This window comes from Chiroxiphia lanceolata, chromosome 10 (assembly GCF_009829145.1).
Source record: "Chiroxiphia lanceolata isolate bChiLan1 chromosome 10, bChiLan1.pri, whole genome shotgun sequence".
Classification (NCBI taxonomy): Eukaryota; Metazoa; Chordata; class Aves; order Passeriformes; family Pipridae; genus Chiroxiphia; species Chiroxiphia lanceolata.
Window position 1 is genome coordinate 15,937,841 of NC_045646.1, and position 16,570 is coordinate 15,954,410.

General features: G+C 37.0%; 1 protein-coding gene across 1 annotated transcript in view; it reads left to right on the forward strand.

Moving 5' to 3' along the window:
- DNER (delta/notch like EGF repeat containing) overlaps positions 1-16,370 on the forward strand; it is a 119,190-nt gene extending 102,820 nt beyond the window's left edge. Inside the window, exons 10-13 of the mRNA XM_032697369.1 lie at positions 2,492-2,605; positions 3,651-3,782; positions 9,003-9,249; positions 15,281-16,370. Coding sequence (XP_032553260.1) covers positions 2,492-2,605; positions 3,651-3,782; positions 9,003-9,249; positions 15,281-15,392 — 605 coding nt within the window. The 3' untranslated portion in view covers positions 15,393-16,370. The remainder of the gene's footprint in view (positions 1-2,491; positions 2,606-3,650; positions 3,783-9,002; positions 9,250-15,280) is intronic.
- Positions 16,371-16,570: the final 200 nt, after the last annotated feature.

The following is a 16,570-nucleotide window of genomic DNA, read 5'->3' on the forward strand; positions in this document are numbered from 1 at the left end:
TACAAAATCTTTCATCTCGCAGTATATTTCAGCTGTAAACAGATTAACACGTATCAATGGTCTGTGACATCCCTCTGTGGAGGGCTGAAATGATACTTTTTTGGTGTATTCTGTTTTGAATCATGCTGTGAGAATATTTTTAATGTAATTTTATATGATATTAGTATTTAAAAAATACATATATTTTACACAGAATGACTATAAGGAACATTGCTCTAGCATTTTCTCATTAAGCGTATCAATCCTTAGCTGTGCGGATAAGTAATGCTCACTTAACAGCTGCTTGAGGCTAAATATGTATTTCATGCTGGTGATTGCACTGCTCTTTGACAATAGATGCAGAATTCATCATTTTAGAGACTTAGTGAGGAAATGACCATCAGCTTTTCATGACAGTTTAAACAGCATTTAACCACAATGTTATGACTTCATCTTCTGTTCTCATCCAACCTGTCCATGCAGCTGAAATCAGTGTGCACAGCACATTATACTTTAAGTGAGAGCAGGGAGCCTGCTCCTGTGAGCACTTTTTGCTGATTGCTGAGCTTTCATCATTCCAGTGCTTCAGGTGTTCAGTGACACTGATGAACAGAGCTGAGGTCCCCAGCTCAGGATACTCTGTGGGTCATCAGAGGCCTCCATTTTAGCACCACCAACCCAGACATCCCCACCTGCAGTGCCCCCTTCTGCCTCCATCCCCCCTGGCTGGCAGATAGACAAGAGCTGCCATGCAGGACTGAAGTTTGTGCCAGCAGGTATCTGGGAGCTGCTGGCTCTGCTGGCTCCTTCCTGCAGCTGCAGGATGCTCAACTAGAGTTGCTCTGCCTTTTTGCTACTAACACTGCAAATGTTAACAAAATTATTTCGACAGGTCTGTAGTGAGTAAGTATGTGCGTGTGTGTATATATATATATATTTAAAATAAGTTGCTTTTATGTATGTTTTTCGTTTTCACGATTAACTTGAGGTGATTGGTTTCATGGTTTTATTTGTTTTATGTAACTCACATAAGCTCGCATTGCTGTACATAATTGCAGTCTTGAATACTAGAGAACTAATTTAATTCCTTTCAGTCATTCACTCAGGCTCTCCAAATTCAAAGTCGCAAACTTCTTGTGCAACACTTTTGGTATTCGTGAAAGAGATTGGGAAGGAGTAAGACAGGATCAGCTGCACATCCACTTTACATATGTATCTGTTTAACCCCTTCTAGCCCTCCATCACTGTAGGTTCTGTAATCTCCACAAGCAACATAATCATTCACTATCTCATTATTAGAAACATTCCCCTGATGCCAAAGCAGTTTTTATGCAAAATAAACAATATGAGTTTATGCTTCTATTGACCATCATAGAATCACAGAATCACGGAAGGTTTTGGGTTGTGCATCTTTACAGTTTGCAGGACACTAAGGATTTAGAAACATGACTCACTTTATAAAGTTAAAAATGTGTGTGTAATTTTTAAGCATTATCACACAGAAGCATTCAGAACCCAGTCCTGCTCTCCGGTTTGTTGAAATTCTTTTAAGAATTATAGGAATGGGAAAACTTGGGGATAACTTAGGATTTTAGCTAAGTATTCACTTTGTGGTCACTTTGGATTCATTCCCAAGCAAAGAATGGCAATAGGAGTTATATTTAGACTTAAAACCTGAATTAATGGATAAATTTAAGCAGATACTTTAAGTAAAAGTTAATTTCACGGTAGTAGATACATTATAAATGAAGTCTCAGTAATCATTCATTTTTCACATGGATATGTTTCAGTGCCATCTATGCACAGATTAAATCATTCATGTGTTGATTTTTCTAGTTTTATCTGAACAGTAGATCCCAAGAAATTGATGCATGTAGCAGTGGCACTAGAGTCCCTCTGCCTATCCCCAGGTGGGAATCTGCTGAGTTTTATGTTCTGTATGCCAGATGCAGCTTACAGTGTCTTCTGCAAGGCAAAGCTGCTGAATTCACATAGCCTACACTGAGCATGAAAGAATGAAGAAAGTGGCATGAAGTAGAGCCACCCAATTATGCACTTTTAACTATCCATTTGAATAAATTAATTTCTTTTTATTACCTTAGTTATATTCCTCATTTTCCTGCAAAAGGTAATGAGGCATCAGAATGGTGGTATGTTTTATTACGTAAGTTATTACATAAAATTCTTGCTTACTGAAGACAATTATTGTTTACATTTTATTGAAGAATATTAGGTAATTAGGTGATCAGATTATGCTTTATTATATCATTGTTTTTCATAGGGTAGTTCTCAGCAGAAATTGTTCTACCTCTCTTACCCCAAAGCCTCTGTGCGGGAAGAGCAAAGAAGAGGCATGTGTGTAAAAAGTTTAGCCAGCATAAAATACATAACTTTAGTCCTATGACATAGGACAGGTTTGGAGACTGCACATTCATCCAGGTGAAATCAAGTTATTGCATGTACTGATTTCATGCTGTCATGGTAATGGCAATTACTGATTTGTCCTTTTCAGGAAGGCACTGTGAATTATACAAAGACCCTTGTGTTAACATCAACTGTCAGAACGGTGGCACTTGTGACAGCGAAGGTCTAAATGCTACCTGTGTTTGTGCACCTGGATATGCAGGCAAGTGATTTGTATGTTACACAGAACATCAGCCTGTCAGTGTTCACCATGTCCAAAAGAAGACAAATACCAAGTCAGACTGGGTCTCTTCAAGAAGCACATTAATTTGGACTTTGCTGAATTGTAGTCAGTCTAATGAGAATGGAAAATTCTTGGTATTACTTGCAGCTGCTTTGAACTTTGTAGCAAATAAAGCCTATTACTAAAGAGACTTTACTAAGCTATTTAATGTGCCTTATGACCTTACTACTTGACACTAGATTGCATTTTAAAAATATCATTTTGAAGACTTCCAGGTAAGCCAGTATACTAATTGGACACTGTTGAAACTGAAAAATGTTTTAAAATTGACCTTAGTTACTTTGTGCTCAAGAAACAACTTATTCCATTACCTTAATATGCAATTGCTAAAAGCCCTAAAGTGCTTTTTATGAATCAATTTACACTTTCAGAGTCCTGGTAAGAAGCCCTTTTAATCCTTTGGCCTTGTATTTAGACTGACATGACTGGTGTAATCCAAATATCTGTTGCTAAGATAATTTACAATCTGATGCTCTGTCAGTCATGTAAGGTAATATCTAATGTGATAGTAATAGATAAAATCATCCATAACTCTTTTATTGATCAAATTGTGCTTTTTGATCTGTACTAATTAAAGGGCATTCTTTGGAAAAGAATTAGCTTCCTATTGTACAATGTCTGTTTCTCAGAGGCACTGATTATCTATATTATTGTGTAGCATGTCAGAATATACGTGTTCAACTGTTATATTACATTTTCTTGGGATGGCACATATATTTAGAGAAATGAGATACAGAGTCTGTGTGAGGTTAGTCAAATGCCTTAGTCCTCAGACTTTGTTTTCACCTGACAGAATGAAGATACTTCTTTCTTGGAACACTTTTGATGTTCTGAGAATAAGGATGCTACTGCACTATGAGGTGTTTTGCAGCAAGAGAGAAATTACACTGCTGACAATGTACTTGCTGTGTCAGGTACCAGCCATATAGAACTGTGGCTTTTGTTGGTTTTTTCTCCTCTAAAGGTGAAGAATGTGAGATCGATGTAAACGACTGTGACAGCAGCCCCTGTCACCACGGGGGAACGTGCATGGATCAGCCTGGTGGCTACACCTGCCATTGTCCTCATGGATGGGTCGGTGCAAACTGTGAAATACGTAAGTTTTGTAGTTCTCTGAAAATGTCTAAAAATGATATATTACGTTAAAGAAATGTATACTTGTCTCTTTCTATCCGCACAAATACTCTGAATCATGTGCAAATTATCAAAATCATGTTAAATTCATTTTGTTTTAGGCCATAACATTTCAGAAGGGGCTATGAAAGTTAAAAAGTTCCGTTTCTGGGCATCCTATTTTGAGATGTGCTGGACCAGATTGTCAGAGATGCTGGCTCACAGCTGGGCACTAAGCAGTTTGTCTTTTAGTTGTGCTTGTGCTTCAGAGCTTACTTTCATACTTTGGGTAAAATGTACTTCCATAGCCCTATAAGCATGGCCCTAACATATTTGTTTTGACTTCTGAGCACCTGTAGTTTTAGCGGTGTTTCAGCAAAACAACTTTGAACTTGCTTACCTAAGGAAACTAGTTCTGTGTAATTGTGCTGTGACTTGTCTGTGCATGCACTTACCAATTCTTTAAGGAATAACTCTTCCATCCATAGGCCAATTTCCAGCAAATTTGTTAGAAAGAAGCATTTAGTAAGCCTTAGAGAGGTTCCACTGGTGGGCCTAGAGAAGGAACAGCTTCAGTGTGATCTTGCTTCTTAGTTTAGAGAGAAGCTTCACTGTAAGTGCACCATTATGGAGCAGTGGAGAGTCCATGAGAGGCAGAAAGAATGAAGCCCAACTGTGGAAGAGTTAAAATGGAAATTCGGCTTCATTAGCTGTGCTGCTCACAGAGCTGCTTCGTATTTCCCTGATGTCTTGTTCCTGGGATAGAGATGTTGTCTTTACTAGGGAATTCAGCTGTGTATTTAACTGCTTGAATGCTTCAGGCACTGTGGTCATAGATCCCTTTGAGTCATTATACAGATATACAAGTTTGTTAGCACAGTTAATGGTGCAGGAATAGGTGATAGATTAATAAAATAAACACAAAGGCCGGAATAAAAAATGTTTTCTATATCTCATTTACGTGAGAAGCATATGAAGCTTTTATTTTTTACTTTCTTTTACTTAAACATATCGACTGCTTTTAAAAATTGATTCAGTTCTTGATGTTAGTCCTTACTTCAAACCTGTAAATTCAGTTCCAGTGCTTTCTGTTGCAAACAAAGACTTCAGAAGACCATTCCTAGCTAGCCCAGAGGTGGTGACAGCACTGACTTTTTGTTGTCTCTGTGAATGGCACCCACACTTCCCTGTGTGCCATGGGGTATGGGGAGCACAGTGCTGTGTGCTACCTGTGTGCCATGTTACTGAGGCTAAAAGGTGCTCAGATGAGCTTTTACTCACAAGGCTGTTGTTAGTGACACCTGAAATGTTCATGTCCAAGCTGATCAGCAAGGCCATATAATTCTGCCAGCCTTAGCTAATAAGTAGTGGACTGACAGACAGTTGAGTTTTTCATGGAGAAAGCAATAATCATCCTGGAAACACACTTCTTGGGGTACCTTCATATACTACCAATTACACTTCTGTTATGTTATGGAATGCCAAAGGGATATACAAAGGCTCACCTGCTCTCTGAGCCCTGCAGACGTGCTCTCCAAATTCAGTGGTGCATGTCCTGGAGTCCTCTGGCTGTCATGCTCTGATCATGAAGAGTGTGTTTGCACCACAGAGACATAGTGATGTGCATATAAACACACAGGAAAATGAGAGAAGCAAAATAGAGGGTGGAAGGAGCCTTTTCTACTGTCCAGCTACTCAAATAATTCTGCTTCCCCCTCTTAAGGATGCACGTTCTTTTATTTTGTGACTATGACAGGAAGCAGGGAATATCTGAGTGTTAACTGGCATTAATAACACTGCAAGGCTGATTCTCAACGAGAAATGTTAGAACTTTTTTTTCCCACCTCAATGTGGAGAGAATAAATCATATGGTATTGTTCATGGCAATTGTACCCAGTTGAAGAAGTTGAACTGTGTTTTTATCCAACAAATGATGATAGTTAATAGAGTGCATGTATATAATAATAATAGAGGAGGTATAAAAATGCAGTGTGAAAAGTTCTGGTTTGGATTGATCTTAAAAGAATGAAAACAGGAAAAAAAAATCTTTTTATAGCCACAAAAAGATACATTTTGAAGAACAACTAAGTTTAAAATTTGGGGGTTACCAATGTTTTTTTCAATAAGCCTCACATCAGCAAGTTTCCGGTATTCCCCTATAAAGTTACTTTGCCTTAGCATCAAAGTAAAATGCTGTGTTGTTATGGGATACCATGTTGCCTCACAAGAGGCAGGTGTAAATATGGACACACAGCCTCTCTAACCAATGCAGTGGCTTACACGCAAAGCTGTGGAAGCTTTCCTAAAGAACTTGGATTTTAACAGATATATAAAGGATTATGCAAACAGAGAGGGATTGAGTTTTGAAGAAATCACTTTGCAGAAAGAATTTAAAAGAATCTTGAACTGCAGATTTTTTTCCTACAGATCTATGTAGCCATGGGAAGATCTTTGTACTCACTGTCCTTCCCTGAGCTATGAATTGATGGGAACCCAATTGTAATCATATATAGAAAGGCTATATTCAGCTCTTTTATGAACAGGTGCAGCACTTCTGATCTCACTGGGGGAGACAATGGGGCAGTGCATTTCTCTGAGCTCTAAAGTTTGAATTTATTAGTAAATCTGCTTCTGTTCATCTTTCTAGTTCTTCTTGTCATATTTATTATATTGTGGTGGAAATTAAATTTAAACACTGTGTACTGACTTCCTCTGTATTGAACCATCCCTCTGATACCTAGAAAAAGACCTGAAGCCAAGCTTCAGGCTTCTCAAGAGGAGAAAAAACTGGTGTTTGGGAGTTGTTTACCTAAATAGATCCCATTTTATCTTTTGTGATTCTCTATTACTAGCCATGAAGGAGGCTGTTGGTACTTAGTCATTTTTTGTAGAACCACCCTATTTACTATTATTAATAGTTCCAAATTTTTTCACCAGCTGGTTTAGCTGCCTGAAGTGACTATCCTAACAGGATTTCAGGGTTATCTTCTTGTCAAACTGCTCTCCTGAATTTTCAAGTGTTGTATATACAACAAACTAGACATGTTTGCCTGAATGAACTGTGATATCTATGATATCATCTTATGGTCCTTTCCAATGTTAGCAGTTCCAATTAAATAGAATTAATTTAGTCTTCATTATAAAGAGGATATTCTTCCGTTCACAACAAAATGCATTTGCCTAAAAAGTTAATGAAGCATTCGGTATAAAAATGCTTACAAATGTCTCATATGAATTCTCTAATTCCTGCTGGTTATTCATTTATATCATTACCTTTGCCACTTTTGTAATTATTAATGTAATTGCTGAGGTATGCCAAACCATGTGGTTACTTGAAAACTAACATTATGAAGAATTTCTAGTGCAGACCGTGTGGTGTGCACTGAAATCTAATTCTTAATTTTATGAACATTAATATAACAACTGAAAATACTGTGATTTTGAGCTATCATATTTTCTTTCTAATATTTTCTAATATACTTTTAATCTTTGTATTTTGATCTGGTGAGGAAAAAAGGAAGAAATTTCTCTCATCTTTGTCATCCAGAGATGGAAGACATGGAATCTAAATCAAAACTGTCTTGCCATATATCTGCACACATTAGATCTGAATTTGGCCTAGTCTGACAACCTGACAGAAGCCACTGGGTGTGAGAAATGTGCTGCAGAACAGAAATAGAAACCCTTCCCAAACAGCACAGAGCACAGCTGTATTCTCTCCCTCATATCCTGACTGGGCAAACTGCAGCAACAGCATTTTAGAAGCATTTAATCACTGAATGATTCAGGCTGATCAAAACTTTACTGATCTCTGAAGAAGATAACACAAACAAGCAGCCAGTCCTGTAAGCTCAGCTCACATTTGTGGACAAAAAGTCTAAGCAACCCAAGCTGAGAGGTGCTCTGGGGTAACCTTTATTACTGTGACAAAGAGCAACCATTTCTCCACACTCTGCCCAAGTGAATACCACTTGGGTATGTTACAGCTTCAGACTTTCTCACCACCTTCCTCTAAAATGGATTTATTTTTCTGTCTGTATACATTCCCCTGTATTTCCAGCATAGATGGAGATTTTATCCATGCATACCACTAAACTGGTGATTTCAGCTCAGGTGCTTGAATCAATTATCTGCCATCATCAACATCCTTGAGAGGTGACTTCTGAGAATATCTTAAGTGTCCCAAAGCATATGCTTGGTAGCCCTGTTCCCAGAGTGTTTGTGATTAAGTATAGGGAGTTTCTAAACCAGAGCAAAGCAGAAGTACATTTGAAAAAGGAACAGTCACCTCCTAGAAATAACTTTTGCAGAGTGTCAGATTTCTGTAGTCAGTATGATTCAATTCTGTTCCTGGTTTGAAATAATTCATGAGTCCATAGGCTTAAAAGACTGCCAAAACCAAACCCTAGAGGGAAGTACAGGTTAATTAGAAATACATTGATCCATGCTAGAGAAAAACAGATCTAAGGACATAAGCAATTGATAGAAAATCTGTTTGGCATTGATAGGCAATAGTTTGAGGGTCAAGAATATTTATAAAAATCTGGAATACACAAATACAAGAAGCCTCTTCCACGGCAGCTTTACTTTAAGGTCTGCTTTGAGACTCTCAGGAAAATTATGCTCGAGAAAAGACTCTAGTGGGCTCACTACTGTGGGACCTTATGAGATGCCCTTTTTGTCCTTGAAGTGCTGGTTTTGAAGTCTCTGAACTCTGATGGAGAAAGGCATAACGAAAGCCTGCATTTCGAATTAGAAACAAAGCATGTTTAATACAGGTTAAATAAAAGATTTTAGTGGAAGTCTTCACTATTAGAACAAACTGCACAGAGCATTGGTGAGTTACTAGAAGCTTTTGCATAAAACCAGCCTGCCTTTAGAGAGCCTACAGTATAAAATAACATAATGCAAGCATAACTTGACGACTTTCTTTGACTTGGATTATATAGGAGATGGAACTAGGCTGGTGTTCCCATATGACCTTAAAATCTGCAAAAAAAGATGAGTGAAGGTTCAAGATAGCCCTGTTCAAATTTGTGGCATATTAGGCATGGTGATGTATCAGTAACAGAGCCTGAGAAATCACATATCCCCCTACCTTCAAAAGTCAGCAATATTGAAAATGAATACCATAAAATAGTTCTATTCAGCGGGACGGATATAAACTACTAATTAACAATAAACTTTTATTTCTTATTGGCAGATCTGCAGTGGAAATCTGGGCATATGGCAGAGAGTCTAACAAATATGCCTCGTCATTCCCTCTACATCATCATCGGGGCCCTGTGTGTAGCCTTTGTCCTGATGCTGATCATCCTGATTGTGGGAATATGTCGCATCAGCCGCATCGAATACCAGGGCTCTTCCAGACCAGCCTATGAAGAATTTTACAACTGTAGGAGTATTGACAGTGAATTCAGTAGTGCAATTGCTTCTATCCGACATGCCAGGTTTGTTCTGGGGGTGGTAATTTAGCAGAAATCTGTTGCAATACGTAATTTCAGTTCATGCTCAGTGCATCTGACTGCTGTTGGCAGAGAATGAATGGGCGGCTTCACTGGGCAAAGACAGGATCACTGGCATTGCTTTTAGTTCTTTTTTGATCCCTATTCTGTTCTCATCTGAAGTGTGATAATGCAGCAGAACTCCTTGAAAAAAGAGGGAGTTATTCTGGGTTTATTTGGTGTAACTGATGAAGTGCAAGGTTCTTAGCCTGTCAGATTCTTTAACTGACACACACAAGCAATATGATGAGACAGCAAAGGCATATTGAATTTTGTGACTAATTTACCAGATTATTTAGTGAGACTCTCTTCACCTCACTGATTTTTGTGCTCCTGTTTGCCTTTCTTACTTCCTTTCCTAGAGACAGTAATTTTTTAACTTTTAATTTTAACGGAGCACTTGCAAGACAGGGCATTGGGTGTCAGAATTATACAGAAGTAGAACTGGAAGGGATTTGAGAGCTGAAGTGTAAGCCATTGCACTGATATAGCATTAAATATGCATTAAATAGCTCCATGCCAATAATCGTGTTTTAAAATCTCCAAAGGAGTTGAATAGAGTTAAAAAAAGCTTTCTTAAAATCCAACCTGGATTTTCTTTGCTATGAAATACACTGCTTCTTTCTTACTGCTCTTCAGGCTGCCATGAAGAAGAATTTATCACTGTTTGTATCATTTGTACATCAGGTGATGAGCTCCCCCCTCCCCACTTTTTTTAATAATAAAAAGCAAAACAATTTTTTTCTTCCTTGGACTTAACTAACCCATTTTTCCAGTATCTCCTCCTGGTTCATGCCAGCTTCTTTATTGTCTTCCTGGGACACACTCCAGATTGTCTTTCTCGTTTTTATTTTGACGGGGGGTCCCTAACGCTGGAAGTTGTTCTCTGTCTGAAGATTTACATGTACCAAATAAACTGAATAATCACCTCCTGCATCTTATTTGTGGCATTCCTCTTCATACATCTGAAAAAGAAACTTTCTTCTTTGTTTGTTTTATTGTTTTTTAACTTGCATTACACTAGTGACAGATTTTTCCTTGCCCCGAGATCCTCTGTGTCATTTTGCTTCCCAGTTAGTGTTGTTTTGTCTGTGTTTGACATCTCTCTCAATAGGGTAGAACTTCCATTTTTGCAGTTTCTTTTTCCCATTTCTTCGATTTGTCAAGATCACTTCAAATTCCAACGTAGTGTTTGTGTGTTACCATTAAAATGCTCTTAAAAAAATGAAGGGAGACACATTCCTGTGCACTGATGTGGAGGAATGTGTGCATATTGGTTTGTGACTGCTGGTAATTCATTTTCTGAATGCTCCAGTGCTGTTTCAGTGAAAGTTAAATAGGTTAAATTGTACCACCACTGAAGTTGTCAGGTACCTGGAATGGATGAGGTATTCCCACGGACTCAGTTAATCACAGCACAGCTTTGGGCAGTAGCTCTTTAAAGTGTTCCAACTAGGCTTACAATAAAACATTTGTTCATTGTCAAAATACATTAGTCGGTAAATATTTTAAAAAGAAAGATGTGTATAGTTGTTTTAACACAGCCATAAAATCAGTGTTCTTTTAAGTTGAAATCTCCTTTACCACTTAGTCTTATGTCTTTCCCAGTAGAATCTCAGCATCTCCACACTGTACTCACCCTGAGAAACCCTTTTTCCTTTAGTACTGTATTGGGAGAGGACAGAGTTTATGACCCATAAAAAGCTTTAGAGTTTTTTTATTATTTGGCCTTCTGAATGTCTACATTTATGTACTACACATCTCCAAGGGTGGAGAGCAAGGTGCAAAATGATACTGTTCATCTTTCAAATTAAACACCTCCCTCTGCTCCTGCAGCAGGGATGTTGTACTTTGCACTTTCCCAAGGACTGGAATTCATCTTCTGAGAAAGTGTCAAACACTTGAGTTTTCTTAACTTATTTCTTAAAGCAAAATTGTCAGCTTTCTATCTAAGGGTACCAAGGAAAAGTGTACCAGCAAGGCAGGCTCTTTTCAGTCAGAATTTGTCTTGCCTTTTACGTTTCACTGGCAGATAATGAAAATGATAAAAGATTTCCTGTAGGAAACCTTTCTAATCTTGGAAGCTGGATTAGTTCAGGTCTTTATCACTACTGTCTAGATTACTGTGAATGAAACTCTGCTTATTACTGAAGGCAAAAGTTTAAAAAAAACCAAGTTATCATCACGGTAAAATAAACTTTGAAGAAGTTCTTGGACTGGGATAGATTCATGATGATTTTTTTTATTATGCAGTTAGAAATTACATTATTGTCAATAAATGGTTTCCCTATCTTGGAAAAGGTGTTTCTACTTAATGCAAATGAAAATAAATGTTTTCATTCCAAATAATTCTCTGTGTCTCTCAGAGAATGGATGTCTTATAAAAATCCAAGATAGAGCTGCCAAGTCAGATAATTCACAGAGGTTTAGTGTGAAGATTGTTGTGTTTATTTTGGTTTCAGAAAGATATAAACCACTGCTTTGGTAAATTCAATCCAGGAAAAGGAGCACAACTTTTATAGTTATTTTTGCATAAACTCTTAAATCTACATATATAAATACCAAGATATGAATTTTCAGAATTGCTGTATGTAAAAGATCTACTTTCAAATAATAGAAAATTCAGCATTTTCTGGAAATAATTCCCTTTCACAGTTAGATACCCAAACATATTAGTAATTTTGGAAAATGGAGGCCTAAGGAAAAGTGAATAGATTACTTTTTCTTTAAATGTGAAGTTTCTGTTAAAGTCAGTAGGTGTCCAGGCAGTGTGGATGCCTGTTGCATATTAAATAAATTGTTTTAAAATTATTTCTTCATGTTTTTCAGCATTGTTTTCTTAATATTTTTTTTTATATTTTTGTATTTACTAATCCAGTACTGGCTCTAAGAAAAAAACAATGTGCTCAAGGCTCATTACTAATAAATGTCTACTTCTAATGAATGTTCCTAGAATTAGCAGATCAGAACTAGATAGTTTTCTAACCTGGTGAAGCACAGGTGTCTTTCACATTCGTTATTTGGGCAGTAAAGAAATATTGCTTTTATGTTAAAGTTTATACATTTTAAAGCAAGAAAGTGTAATGAAATAGTTGATCACTGGCTTCAGTACCCATAAGACTTCATTGAATTGGAACCAAGATCTGTTATTGAAACTGAATCATGAATTTAGAAAACATTAACACTGAGTTCACAAATTATCTGGTTACAGACTGTACTACAGTACATTTTGTGTGTGCCCAGATGCCATTTCCAGTAGCCTTCACACACTGCTTACAGAGTAGTTTCTTAAATTTTTACTTTCCCATCCTGTCCTGTTCCGTCCATGTGTGGGTTGAAGAGTCTGGTTTGTCAGACTCTGATTAGGTTGTCCTGTCACAGCAGGGCTGGCTCCTCTCCACTGCACATTCCACACTCTCCCTGTTCCTGTATTAAACTGCAGTGTCCAAAGCTTTCTGAATCTGATGAACGTCAGCACGGGCTCATTTCCCACCATTTCCTGACAGGTTTCAGTCAGCTACCTGTTTGTGAAAGTATTATCACATGCACAAGTTCTCTGGTCTCCACATCACCTGCCAATTGCTTATATACATCCTCAACCACAATTAATTTTGTTATAGGGTTATAGCTCAGTTGTTCTAAGCAAGACACAGTACCAGTTACACACCTGACCTTTTCTCTGAAAAATGCAGAGGAGATAAATCTTCTCATTCTCTTCCTGAGGAGGCACACAGTTGTTCTTCAGGCAGAGTATGGCACTAAAGCTAATGTCAAAATGATTGTCCATCTTGTTCTTCCAGTCTTTTTCCAGACTCAGTGCTTACCACGATTGAGATTTCCCCACACAGTGTTATACCCTTTGTTAGATGTATAATCTTATGTTTGATTGCCCTGGAAGAAATCTTTATTCACTTGTTTGTATGTGCATTCATTGTAAGCAGGTGATTGATTGATCCAGCACACTTTGTAGCAGGGACCTGCACCTTCTCACTTTTTATTACCCCTTAAATCATTGCCTCTAGCAGATTGTGCCAGTAATTGTTTTATGTGTTCTTTTATGCCATCAATTAAATGATAGCAAAGCATTGTTGTGCAGTCCTACCAGACACACACCCACTGAATGAAGATTTCCCATTTAACAATTCTGTCTTTAACATAAACCTCTGAGTTTGTGTTAACTCTGTTTACTGTTGTGAGGAGGAACTGACTTCTGAACCACCTGATCAAGGCAATGTGGTCCACCAGCTCGATGGCTCAACCAGGCCACAAACTACTTGCACATGTGCTGTGGTCTTTTCTCAGCCTTTTCTAATTAGGTTCACATGTCAACCCTGACCTGCATAAGAGAATAAATTTTGTACTACTTCACTGTGTGCAATGAGCCATGTGTTCTCTACCTGTCAAAATTTGACTTACATCTCTGGAGAATGTTCATCATCATTTGTATCTCTGCAAAGATCTATTTGTTTTAAATCCTTGAAAATGATGGTGAAAACGGGTGATTCAGAATTCAGTGCTGCCTCTGATTTAGTAAGATGCCATTAACTTGATTCCTTCATTCAATTCTTGAAATTTTATCTCATTTGCCAAGAATCAGGTTTATCCACCATGATGCTGATGAGAAAATGTGCTCTGTGTGTATTTATTACAACAAATTATAGAAGAAGGCAGACATTCATGCATGGGAATGTATCTAGTGTGGCCTTATTGACAGCTGAAGTACCTTGAAAAATGAAATGTTCACCATATATATCATAATGCTTTCAGCCATTTCAGTTTTGTCAGCAATTCTAGATCACTGAAAACACTCAAGAATGAAATTGGAAGTCAGGAAGTTGCGTAAAAGTCTTGGAAGAAAATCAAGTTAATTTTGGTTTGGGCTAAATATTATCCTAAAAATCTGAATTTTTCTGAGTCTCACCTCCCAGTGCACACAACTTAAATTAATACAGGCTTAAAATAGTATATAAATGGATAAAAATCCTTGGTGTGGATGGCTGCATAAATAAGTCTTTCTCTTTCTGTGTTATTAAATATTTGACCATTTTTTGCCTCATCTTCCTGTGAATTTTTTTTGTTTGTTTTGTTTTGTTATTTAAAATTCCTGTAATTGTAACCAGAACACTTTAGTACTTTTTCCTCTTTGGAGTTGCATTTTTAGCACTGCTTTTATATCTTAATAAATGATCAGAGGGGTGAAAGACTCTCCATGCAGTGCAAAGTCTTCTAAAAGGGTCCTGGACATGCCAGCACTGGGTCCACAATGACAGAGCCTGAGAGTTCTCAGCACAGGCAGATACAGCTGGTTCTTAGCAGGAATGGCTGCCCAGGATGCTGCTCATGTGATTCTGTTGCTTGTGAACCTTTGCTAGATCAGTATGTTTATGTGGTATTGTAATACCCTAACTGCCATTAATATGGCCAGTGTTGCAAACAGCGTGCAGCACGTTGATAATTTGAGTGTCCTTCTCAAGTGGATGTCAGATGAGCAAAGACTTAAAATTAATTTTTCAAATGCCCTTGCTTAAAGCTTTATAATTCAATTCAGTACACAGCTACTGCCTTTCCAAATGCAAGTTACATAGCTGCCTATTATTTACCTCTTGTAAATATTTATGATCTGACCTCAATATTGGTTGTCAGAGCAGGCTCGAAAATAAAATTCTGCCCTCTCATCTTCTACAGTCTTCCCATATTCTGATACTGCAGAATTCCACAGCAGAGTTCCTGTAGCCTTTGATATGGAATCTGTCTCTTGATTGCAAGAAGATTTTTAATTTTTTTTTTATTTCATACATATATTTCAAGAGTCACAGTTCAGATATTTAAACTTCTGTACTTCTAACATGTTGCAACACAATTTAGAGTTTATCTCAGCTCTCTGACTTTGTTTCTGATCACATTCCATAACTCAGTCTGATGTTGCCATGAACTCTAATACTTCTGTTTGTCACAAGAAGTTTTCTTTTGTTTCTAGGTTTGGCAAGAAATCCCGACCTGCAATGTATGATGCAACCCCCATTGCTTATGAAGATTACAGCCCAGATGACAAACCTTTGGTTACACTGATTAAGACAAAAGATTTGTAATCTAGTGTATCTTTTTTGGATTATTTTTCAAAAGGATGGGCTACTAACCTAATTTAAATATTTTTAAGAAGAAAGCATAAGTAATTTAAACCATTAGATGCTTCAGAATTTTCTGTAGAATATTTAAGAACCAATTTTCTGCAGCTTTTAGTTTGGAAAAATATTTTAAAACAGAATTTGTGAACTTCATGATTTACATTTTAATGTACCTTGAGCTCTATAAACTATAAGCTTATGATAGTGTGTGCTTTTTTCTTGGTAGACACTATTACTAAACCCAGATGAGTTTCTTGTGGTTGTTACGGAACAGAAAACAATAATTAACAAGGAGTTCTTTATGACATGTCAGTGGCAGCTTTCTCAGTAGAGGTAGGAAAAATGTGAAGCATAATATGATATATAATATATCCATTAATTAAAAAAGTCTAAAATGTTTGTGTTGTGAAAAAGAAACTAGTAAAAATTATTATTCCTAATCTGAATGAATTAGCTTTTGCCTTATTCCATGCATGGATAGATAACCTATTTCTCCATTATTTCCTGAAAGTTGCTAAAACATACTCTTGAGTTGATGTTTGACATTTTTGTAATAGTTATTCAGGCTAGGCCTTGTATAATAATTAAAGTGCCTCTTGAGGCAAAGTAAGGACATGATCCTTTAAACATTGAAATCAGTGAGAGAACTTCCATTGACTTCAGTGGGCATGGGATTGGATCCTACAATTGGACTGAATCTATATTTTTCTTTAAAGGTTAAAGTTTTTTATATTGTGAGTAAACTAAGCATACGGTTTAAGTTGTTTGTTTCCTAAAGGTTGTTGATGTACAGTATTGTTTCATGAAATATTGTGTATTTCTCATAGTGCTTCTTATTTAGGATCAGTATGGGGTTTTTGTGGCTGTATTTGATTGCTTATGGGCGTCTTAAATTCTTGCTCATTTCAGAAAATACCGAATAAACGTTAATCAGTGAAGATTGCAGCTGTTTCTTTGTTTTTCTTCATTTCAAAGTGAAGTGTTGTCTATAAATTTGAAAGGACATGTGCTATAAATAATACCAAAATAAGATATTCCAGCTGTTAATTTGAAAAGGGAAATATGGGTTTTATTATCAATGTAATCTCAAAATGTTATCATGTTATCAATGTTATCTCAAAAGTGAGACAAATAGAGCTCAG